Source organism: Acyrthosiphon pisum, chromosome A2, assembly GCF_005508785.2.
Source record: "Acyrthosiphon pisum isolate AL4f chromosome A2, pea_aphid_22Mar2018_4r6ur, whole genome shotgun sequence".
Lineage (NCBI taxonomy): Eukaryota > Metazoa > Arthropoda > Insecta > Hemiptera > Aphididae > Acyrthosiphon > Acyrthosiphon pisum.
The window spans coordinates 68,545,519-68,556,617 of record NC_042495.1 but is presented as its reverse complement, the minus strand read 5'-3'; the positions used below and the strand labels follow the sequence as shown (position 1 = coordinate 68,556,617).

Here is an 11,099-nt window from a genome sequence, read left to right as displayed (position 1 = left end):
AGTCAATTCACCCTAAAATCAAAAATGACAGCACCCTACTGAAACTAGCGAACGAAAATTTGCTATAACGTATGTATGTAAGACGGAGACAACACATGCGGGTGCGACGTCCTCTTAAAAAAAAAACTTCTAGTCTTGTTACTATTATTTACCTATTTAGTTTAATTTATTTTAAGAGAAATGATTGTATGATAATGACAAAATACTAAATGGTAATTTTAATTTGCATAATTTATATTTAATTATTTTACAACTTCACAAAAAAATTATATGCGTTATATTAAACCACTATATATTAAATATATTTGTATTGAAAACTTCAACATACAAATAAAAAACCAATTATAATTTAATAATGTTATATTATTATGTTGTATTAGTTTACCTTAACTTTAATACAAAACTATTTTTAAAAAAATATTAATTCAAATTATCTCTTTTAATATTAACTTAATAGATTTATAGATAATTTTCTATTTACCTTTAATTTCTATAAATTAAAAGTATTCAACAAAAAATAAAATAATCAACAGCAGTTTAAATAAGGTAAATTTTTAGAACAAAATATTTAGTTATTTATATTTCTAAATGAAACTTATTAAAAGTATAACTATAACGTGCAAACATTAATGTGCATGCATCATAATATTATGTTATTACCTCAGACCAATCCCAATACTGTTATCAATAAACAAATAAAATAATGAAAATTATGTATTGTTATAACTTTGAATTATAGATACTATATTATAAAAAAATACTTACCAAATTCACCTCGACCAGCCATACGTAAATTATTTGAAACGGCACGATAGCCTGGTCTTGGAGCCCCCATCAATGATAACGGTTGTGGCATCAACCTAAAATTAATGAGAAAATGAATAAATGAAATAAAAGAGTCTACTTTTCATACTTAAATATCAATAAATATGAGTTTTTAGTTAGTTTAAAATAATATTAAATTAAATATTAAGTAAAAGAAAACTATATTAAATTGACCTAGTCTAAATGATAACAAATTCAATGTATTGTTCATTTCATATTTAATTGTATATTATAAATTAGTAAATAATGTAACTACCCAAAAGCACGGCCTTGCATATTGGTAAACATACGGCGTTCTCTAGCTCTTAAAATTTCTTCTTTTTTCTTTTTATCAGATGGAGGTTTGGCTAGCGATACTTCCAAAGTAGCTCCATCCAAATTGCTACCATTTAGCTCTTCCAAAGCCTACAAAACAAATTTCATAATTATGTTTTGATAAAATTATAAGTCGATTTCAGATTATATACAATTAACAGAAATCAATACTAGCTATTTTCAGTGTTTTGCAAGATAATGTACTTAATACATTTACAAGGTTATAAATTATGAGAAAACTTGATTTGAATATATATAATCAATCAAAATCATCACTTATTACCACAGTTCATATATAATGGTACCATTGGTACCTTCCTTCCTTATTGAGTTAAAAAAGGTATATTTTACATATTATTTAAATTGTTTAGTATAAGAGATTAAATTAACTAAATGCTATGATAGCATTTTCAAATAAATATTTTTGGGATAAAATATCCTGTGTAATTTTATATTAACAGAATCTACGAATAGTGAAGAAATAGATAAATGTGCAACTTAATGACCCCAAAAGCATTTCCAATCTCATGGGAGTATTTAGAGTTTGTAAAAAAAACACTGTAAAAGCGTTATAGATAAGTTATTTCATAAAAAAAGAAATATAGCTCATAGCTATTTTAATTAGGACCAGAAAAAAGTGAATACTATCAACAAAGCCCATAGCACAAAGTATTATTCCACAATCGGACCAGGATACATTAGTTGGAAGTATGCATTTCCAACAATGTTGCTAACATTTGATTATGTCTCCGTTTGGGGGAAATCCAAAACACTGTCAAAAACAATGTTGAAAAATTTTTGAGTGTACGTACATTTATTATTTCGACCTCCGCACTATAGCTGAAAAAATAAAACTTGAAATGTTGTTGTTTGCATACAATCTCAAAATATTTTTTATAAAGCCATGATATATTATGTGGCCCCACAGTGGTAACAAAACCCATAAGACGTACAATACTGAAAATTCCCGGCGCCAATAATATTTGGTCACCAACGTTCACTTTTGTGATTCCAAATATAACACTTATTTTAACCATATATTAATATAATGACATTCAATATTACCTTGAGAGCACAACCTCTATCATTAAAATGAATAAAAGCATAATCTTTAATTTTTTTCACTCTTTCTACTGAACCATGAACTTCAAAAGTTTCTTTTAGACGGTTTTCTGTTACTTCTTGAGTTAAATTCCTAACATACAACACTTTAACCTAAAACAATAATTTATATTTTAATATAACAATATAAAATTATTAATATTTGCTTGTTTTAATATTTACTTTTGACATAGTTTCATCATCAGGCTCTTCTTGAGGATCAGCCCAATCTACAATTATATCACAGCCCCATACTTTGTAGTTTGGAGCGCTTAAACGTCTTTTTGCTACAGAAGCAGCTTTATGAGAATCATACTCTAAAAAGCAAAATCCTCGATTTTTTCGACGGTCGTCAGGAGAACTATAGATTATGACTTCTGTGAGTCCACCTAAAAAAAAATGGTATTATATAGTATAATAAATTAATTAAATGGTTTTTAGTGAATTACTTGTTATTTTGCCAAATTCTTCCATAATATCTTCTTTCCCTTTTGATTTAGGAATGTTCCCAATAAAAAGACGAAGATTAGGTACACTAATATTCACTTTGATATTTTTTCCAGGCTTAATTTCATAACCATCAAGCTGGAATTATAGTTTTTTTTATTATGTAAGTTACATACATGCAACAATATTTTCAGAAAAAATATATTTACTTCTACAGTAGCCCTTTCAGCCTCTTCCTTAGTAGTATAAGTAACAAAAGCATATCCACGATTAGTACCAGATAATGGATCCATCATCAATCTCAAATCATAGATCTTACCACACTTTTCAAATAGTGGAATCAGTTCATCTTCAAACACGGTATTCGGCAATTTTCCACAAAACACCTAAAATTTAAATTGATTTTAAAAATATGTTATACTATAATACCTTAAATATTAATTTACCTCACAACCAGCAGTTGGCTTAGGATCAGTCCAGTCAGGTGGTGGACCATACTTCCGTTGCCCAGTAGTCACATCAAATTTATAGTTAGTTCTAGCTAATATTTCCTAAGTATGAAAAAAAGGGTTAAAAACACTTATTTAATTACTACAAATTTAATAAAAATATACCTTGACTTTATCAAATTCTGGCCCTTTGGGTGGTTGTACAAAAGGCTCTTGAGGGGTAATTCTTGTTTTTTGTCTATAAGTTTTCATTACTCCACATAAATATGCTGACTTATTGGATACATGTAATAAATTGCTATCAAGAAATTGAGAAAGAACTCCTAAAGCTGCGTCAACAGGAAATTCTTTTAATGCATCCAATGCTCTAGTGTCCAAATCAGAATGTGCTAGTTTACCTAAGAAAACCATTTAAACCATATACAAATTGATTACATAAAAAAATAACTAATACTAATACCAAAACTATAAAAGGATTATACAGATTATAGAATGTAAATTACATTTTAAATATGCCCTAAAAATAGGGAATACTAGTATATAAGCTGAATTTTCAACATAACATAATAAAACATTAAAGTGTAATGAAAACCAACTATAGGTACCCAATATAAAAAAATTATGATAATTATTATTCCCTAGAAATAGTGTACATATTAATCTCAATCAATTATTACTGATGGTCGATATTAATTATTCTATATTTGCAATATACAATAAATTTTACCTATTTAGTACAAATTTAGTACAATAGATAGTAAAATGAACAAAAACATTTAAATAATTTACCTAAATGTTTGATACAAGCTATTGTTACTGTTTTGTAACATAATATTTTTAATTTTGTTCACGGTTACAAGACAGTACAATGGTTATAGCAAGACAAAAGATGAAATAATGGCCAACCACCTAATTTAAATTTTTTATAATGATTCTAAAATAATTTAATGAAAAATATAGGTAAGGTTAAATTTCTTAAGATATTATAAATAAATTATAACTACCTAGGTATATAATAGAATATATAATAAATCATATTAAAGTGCAAAGGAATGTTACAAGATATTTAAAATTGATAGATATTATAATTTAACTAGATAACAAATATCCTAAACATGACTATGTTAAGATAATAACCTAAGAAAATTTTATGATATCAATTAGTTGGCAGAGTTAACATATAATTAAGTATTGCCCCCTCTCAACAAAATACACTTATGACATATTTCACAAATGATAAATCGTACTTAAATTATTTAGGTACAACATTTTTATATAAATTACAAAAACCTACAATATTATAAAACATTAAAAAACAACTAAGTAGATCTGACTACGTGTAGACATATATTAGGTGCTACCTAACTTTTGTGTAATACGACAAATCTATAGTCTATTAGGTCCTGTACAAGCAGACCAAATATTTTTCTCCAAGAAGGCTCTATCTAAAAAATGCACACAAGGTTGTCAGATGAATGCTCTAATGTATATAACTCACATTGGATTCCTACTATACGAGCAAAATTTTCCTGTGCATATGAGTTGCTATAGGTATTGTCGATCAAGATGTATTAGGTACCTAGATATAATTGAAAAGCGCAATGGATAAAAATGTATCCTGAACACAGTCTTACCGCTTTTATAGATTTCGTCTAGCCTATCGGCGACCGACTCATGTATTCCATATTCGAGCAGCTTTTTGTGGTCTTCAGACTTCTGAGCGTCAGCGGGCGATTCGTCCGCGTTTCCGTCTAACCTGGCGTTGTTGACTTCCATACCAGACTGAAAAACGTCAAAAACACACACCTTACGTGAGACGGGCGAAAAGGTCAAACGGCCGACGGACGGCTGGGAAATCGGGGCGGTACAACCGTTTCGATCACCATATTGTGACCGATAAGTGTATATGCGGCTTGGTCGGCATGTGCGAGCTAACTCACTGAATAATATCGGCGTCTCCTGCGGAAGTAAAGCGGATCCCCGTCGTGGCAGTGGTCGTTGTGGCGGCGGCTGTGGCTGCGGCGGCGGCGGTGTCTCGACTTTCAGCACTCGCCTCTCATCAGGCACACGCGAAGTTGGAGGAGATGTCTATTGTATATATTTCGCTGGTCGGCGGTGCAGCTTACTTTGCATAGCCGAAGAAGAAGGAGAAGAAGACTGAAGAAGACGAACAAGACGACGACGGATGCCGGTATGCGTGTGTTGGCGCGCTCGGTCGCGTGCGTGTGCGTGCGTCCGTGTGAAGCCGGAGCGGTTACAAATTACAATAATATCGCGTCGTTGTTCGTCTGGCGGGCGCGCTCGGTAGATCTGTCGCTGGCGTAGTGACGTGTGGTAACCGGGTGCAGCCGGTGTCACCGCGGTGCAGAAAAATGTCGTTAAAACTGTGTCGCGTCGTGCGGACCGAGCGCGGATTTCGAGCGGCTGACGACAGACAGTGCACTAGTACTCAGGGCGGCGGCGACGGCAGCGGAATCGCACCGATTACCGAACAGTAAAGGGTTAGGAATTGGTCGAATTCGGCAAAGTGACGCTGCCGCTACGGGAGAACGGTGTACGCGGTATAATATCGTGGTATAATGTGGTATTGGTAGGTATATGCGGCGAGATGACGGGACGAGAAATAAAAAGTTGAAAAAAAAAAAACAAACAAGTGGAATAAAAAAAATTGTTAAAAAACAACGACCCAGGAACCGTTTTTCGCAAATACGCGCGTCCCCATTGGTCGAACCGGGTGTAACGGCTCTTGCAAGCCGCACTGGTGCCAACCGAAACCGGTCGCGGCCGCGCGCTTTTCTTACGTTCTCAGCTGCAGCACACATACATTAACGTACGTTATAATATTGTGCATTCGTGTACACAATAATATCGTATTTTATCGAAATACAAATAAAAATTCATTCACGATACACCATGTACACCGCCTCCTGCGACACTAACCCGTTCGCTCCCACACACACCGCCACCAGCTTATTCACTACTTCGAAATTTTATTTTACTTCCCTCCCTCCAAACCCCCCTCACCATACTAGTACTACGTCACCCCTCGCAAATTTGAAACCGCGATTGTTGACTGCGGGAGCATTTTTAATTCTTACCCTCCTGTTGCACGCACACCTACCGACCGACGAACAACATACAATATAATATTATATATATATATGACTTGGACTCTCAATTCTCATCGCTATTCGCTATATCGGTCCATTTTTTTCTTTTCTTACACAATAGATCATATTCTTATATATTATAGGTATATATATAATATCATCTACAATATAATATGTATTTATATAATATACGGTTATATTATTATATTGTCCCCCACGCCGTTATTATATTATTATTATTATTATTATTATTATTATTATTATTATTGCACTAGCGTCTTTATCTTCAAGCTTCAGCCGTTGTATAGACCGGACGCGAATTTCCCATGGACCTTTCTGCAATTATTGTCCGTACAGAGCTGCTGACGTTTTATATAATAGTTTATTGCCTACCTTAAATACCTGCCCATAGCCCATATATACGTCCGATTATAAAAGTATGATGTACATCAGCAGCCGCTGCTATGTATCTATATAAATGTATATACAAATACATAAGCATATAATATTATATTATTATATACCCCATGGTCCATGAGGTACACATATGTTATTGCGGGAGGACCGAGCCGCTCGCGACCTTTGAATGTTAGTATTTTTAAGAACGTTCGTCGTAAAATCCTCTTCTATTATACGTTACACAATAACAAAGCACATACATTTTATCATCATTGTTATTTGTAATAGTAATAATAGTATTTCACATTTCCAAACACTACTCTTCTAGTATATTATAGATAAATCTATAATAGAATACAAATGTAAATCGAGCCCCCCTCGATTTACTCACAACGGACACGATGTGAAATAATACACGTCCGTGTGAAACGGATTCCCCTAACCTGCCTAACCACAATGGGTCTAGTCATTAATGAGACGTTATTACTAAGTTCCGAAATATGTACCATATGATTTCGGAAAATCGCAACGGTTTTTAAGTTTTTCTGAAAAATTGAAAACCTAAATAGGCACTCCAGAAATTTAACAAAATATGAAAAACCTCATTTTTTCAGATGTTGTCGTCTTGTCTAGACTGTTTGCTATCATAAAGCGCGTCTCTTATATTATTATCATTGTTTAGAATTATCATGCCAATGCCATCAGCCATAACATAATGTTGATTTTAAAAAAACTGGAATTATGATTTCTGAATTTTGAGTCGAGATATTTTTTTTGTTAAACGTTAATTCATGAAATAATATTATTTATACAAAATTTAAATAGTTTATTTCGGATAACAGTAAAAATGTCTGACGTTATTCTAATAGAATCGGTAAGTTTCCCTTAACATTTTCATTAAATATTTAGAATTTTGATGTAAAATGTAAATACATAATGTTGTAGTTTTATTATTCCAAAATTACCTTTATACAAAAATAATAAAAATTTATATTTTCTTTAGGATGATACATCAAGTATAGATAGTTCAAATACTGATCTCACAACACGAAGCCATGAACCTGCTAGACGTGGTCGAAAAACTAAATCCAAACCTTCCAATAATACCAAAAATGTTAAACTTCAGTACAAATTTTCGTATGTATAAAACTCTTGATGATTCATATTATTTATAATAAAATATATACATTAAAAGTACTTAATTTTTATTTCAACATAAACATAATTAACTCGAACAAATAATTTTTATAATGCATTTTTCTATCAAATCAATTTTTTTTTAATTTGGCATTAACTATATTATACTATTTAATAACTGCATAATATAATATGTTAAATAGAAAAAATCTTGATTTTTATTATGAAAATTCAATCTATAGTGTCAATTACAATACTATTCTGTAAAATTTAATTATGAATTTATGATTAATCAAACCACACTTCCATTTAATACAAATACATTTTTAATAAGTGGGTTTGAATAAAGTTGTTCAGAATATTTATTTACTTTTTTCTTCATAAATGTAATGAATTTAATTTATATTGACACAATTATTTTATTTATTTATACAACATACTTTATTAATTGTTTCATGCATGTTTATGATAGATGTGCATTAAGAGAAGACCATGGTCAATCACTATTTGGTGTTCAATTTAATCATTTATTAAATGAAGACCAACCATTAATATTTGCATCTGTTGGCAGTAATAGAGTTTCAGTTTACCAATGTTTAGATGATGGTACTATTAATTTATTGCAAAGTTATGCAGATCCAGATGTATCCTTTTAATAAATATTAAATAATGAATGTATATAATATATTATTTTATTTATGTTATATTATATATATATTTTATAATTTATTTTATTTACCATAACTGTATTAATGAAATTATATTTTTTGTCAGTTATCCTTAACTATATAATATTATATATTTGTAGACAAATGAAACATTTTATACTTGTGCATGGTCTGTAGATGAAAATGGCAAGCCACTTTTGGCTATTGCTGGAAATCGAGGCATCATACGAATTCTTAGTCCAGTCACTATGTCATCTATTAGACATTATATTGGTACGCATTGATCATTTACTAAAAAAAATTACTTGTGTTAAATGTATAATCTTATTAATCCTAGGTCATGGACAAGCAATTAATGAATTACAATTTCATCCAATTGATACAAATATGTTGCTGTCAGTATCTAAAGACCATACTTTACGTTTATGGAACATCAAAAGTGATGTGTGCATTGTTATATTTGGCGGTGCTGAAGGCCATCGAGATGAAGTTCTCTCTGCGGTAATTAAAATTATTTGTTGTGTTATTATATATTTTTTAAGTTGATTTCACACATTTTACCTGATTCATACTTAAGTATTATGTTATATAATTAATAATATACTATATTAGATCAATTACTTTGGGTAGCACTATACATTATTGGTGGTTGCATACACATGAATGCAATTTATTGTTGGATACAGAATAAAGTATATTATTTGTATTATTATTAAAAGTCTGAAAACAAACTTTATTTCGAAAGAATCATAATCTATAACTATATACTTAATGAAATTAAAAATACGAAGTAAAGAAGAATTTAAGAATCGCTTTACTAGATTATATTTATTTATTAAATATAATCATTTTAATTGCATTATTTTTTTATAAACTTAGGATTTTAATATTGATGGTAATCGTATAATGTCCTGTGGAATGGATCATTCGTTAAAGCTATGGAGTTTAGACAAAGACTATATCCAAGATGCTATTAAACAATCATATTCTTTCAATCCAAACAGATCTGCTCGACCTTTTGATACTATTAAGGAACATTTTCCTGTATTTTCAACACGTGACATACATAGGAATTATGTTGATTGTGTGAGATGGATTGGTGATTATGTTATTTCCAAGGTAATTATTGTATCATAATTTTTTTTAATAAAATGTATTTAATTACATATTATAATAAAACTGGATTTTAGTCATGTGAAAATTGTATGGTTTGTTGGAAACCTGGTCATCTAAAAGATACTGAACTCAAACCAAATGAAGCTGCAGTATCACAAATATGGTACTATGACTTTAAAGATTGTGATGTATGGTTCATTAGATTTTCTATGGATTTCTCCCAAAAAGTATTTACATAACAATAAAATATTAAATAATAATGTCAAAGAAATTAATAAGTACAATTTTTTTTTCAATTTAGATATTAGCACTAGGCAATACCATTGGTAAAATATATGTTTGGGACTTAAATTCTAACGACCAAGCATCAATGCGTGTAACTACATTAGCTCATCCAAAATGTAATACAGTTATACGTCAAACTACATTTAGTCGTGATGGAAATATTTTGATTTGTGTGTGTGACGATGGTACCATCTGGCGTTGGGATCGATTACAAAGCGTTTGATAAAAAACAAAACTATTACTTTTATATCCCTTTTTATAGTATTGTATTTTATTTTTAGCTTAAATGTATTTGTTTATGACTATTGTTTTGTTTATAATATTAAGTACTCAAAACTCTTGGTTAAGTTAAGATGACTTTTTTCTACACTGAAACATTCAAACATATTTATGTAAATAGTATTAAAAAACAAAATATTAATGTTATTTTAAAATACTACAATAAATGTAATATTTGTATGTCTAATATTGTTTTTAGTATAATCATTTTTTATGATAAAGAAACTGTAAAATATATAAACAAAATAAGAAATACTAATCCTGTGGCACACACAAAGAATATTAAGTTAATTCAAATTATTATTATTTATAGGACATACGTTATTATTTCACATAATTTTTATTTAGCAGTTAAGTTCTAAATTATATAATTATATATAGATATTATAAAAATTGATACTATATTAGGGCAGTATATCAGTCTCAATAAGTGAATAATGTATTAAGTCACACCAAGTTAGTAACTTCTCTATGAGGTTACCTCTCAATATTTGATATTTATATACTTATTGAAAGTTTTTGCATATTACAGAGTTATCAAATAGAGTATAAATTACTCTAAATTCAAAATGGAGACATGATAATCTTCTTATTAAATAATTTGTTTAAATGTTTTCATTAAGTACAAATTGCCTATGTACATTTTTAATATAATCAATAAGTCTATTAAAATTAATTTTTATATTAAGAATATAATTATAATTAAATTCATTATGATGTACTTTAGATTTCAGAAAAAATTGTTACTCTTTGTATTTTGTTTAAATATTTGAACAACTAAATATTTTATATTTTTTACAAGATTCTTATAACAAGATAAACATTTAATTTAAAATTTTAGCTTTGAATGCTGATAAAAAGAATATTCCTACATAATATTATTTAACAATATTAAACTACTAAAAAATTCTTAACTATAACTAGTTAAAATTCGCAAACTTATATTAAAATTTTAGGTTTATTGTTTA

The 11,099-nt window shown here is 29.5% G+C and overlaps 2 protein-coding genes across 2 annotated transcripts in view; one reads left to right on the top strand and one right to left on the bottom strand.

Moving 5' to 3' along the window:
* LOC100165814 (heterogeneous nuclear ribonucleoprotein Q) overlaps positions 1-5,787 on the bottom strand; it is an 8,761-nt gene extending 2,974 nt beyond the window's left edge. The window contains exons 1-10 of the mRNA XM_008187503.2: positions 5,078-5,787; positions 4,772-4,919; positions 3,303-3,535; positions 3,135-3,239; positions 2,898-3,074; positions 2,691-2,826; positions 2,425-2,630; positions 2,206-2,355; positions 1,082-1,230; positions 766-860 (exon numbers count right to left, since the gene is read on the bottom strand). Coding sequence (XP_008185725.1) covers positions 766-860; positions 1,082-1,230; positions 2,206-2,355; positions 2,425-2,630; positions 2,691-2,826; positions 2,898-3,074; positions 3,135-3,239; positions 3,303-3,535; positions 4,772-4,913 — 1,393 coding nt within the window. The 5' untranslated portion in view covers positions 4,914-4,919; positions 5,078-5,787. The remainder of the gene's footprint in view (positions 1-765; positions 861-1,081; positions 1,231-2,205; positions 2,356-2,424; positions 2,631-2,690; positions 2,827-2,897; positions 3,075-3,134; positions 3,240-3,302; positions 3,536-4,771; positions 4,920-5,077) is intronic.
* A 1,424-nt stretch (positions 5,788-7,211) lies between these two features.
* Positions 7,212-10,859, top strand: LOC100167839 (polycomb protein EED). The gene is made up of 8 exons (XM_001949733.5): positions 7,212-7,520; positions 7,650-7,783; positions 8,256-8,427; positions 8,592-8,724; positions 8,789-8,952; positions 9,331-9,570; positions 9,642-9,794; positions 9,869-10,859. Exons 1-8 carry the CDS (start codon positions 7,494-7,496, stop codon positions 10,073-10,075), a joined length of 1,230 nt encoding a protein of 409 aa, XP_001949768.1. The 5' UTR covers positions 7,212-7,493; the 3' UTR covers positions 10,076-10,859.
* Positions 10,860-11,099: the final 240 nt, after the last annotated feature.

Coding starts and splice junctions, on each gene's coding strand:
- LOC100167839 (XM_001949733.5), top strand. CDS start 7,494: ATGTCTGACGTTATTCTAATAGAATCG. Junction 8,428..8,591: donor AAAGTTATGCAGATCCAGAT/GTATCCTTTTAA, acceptor ATATATTTGTAG/ACAAATGAAACATTTTATAC. Junction 9,571..9,641: donor GTGATTATGTTATTTCCAAG/GTAATTATTGTA, acceptor ACTGGATTTTAG/TCATGTGAAAATTGTATGGT.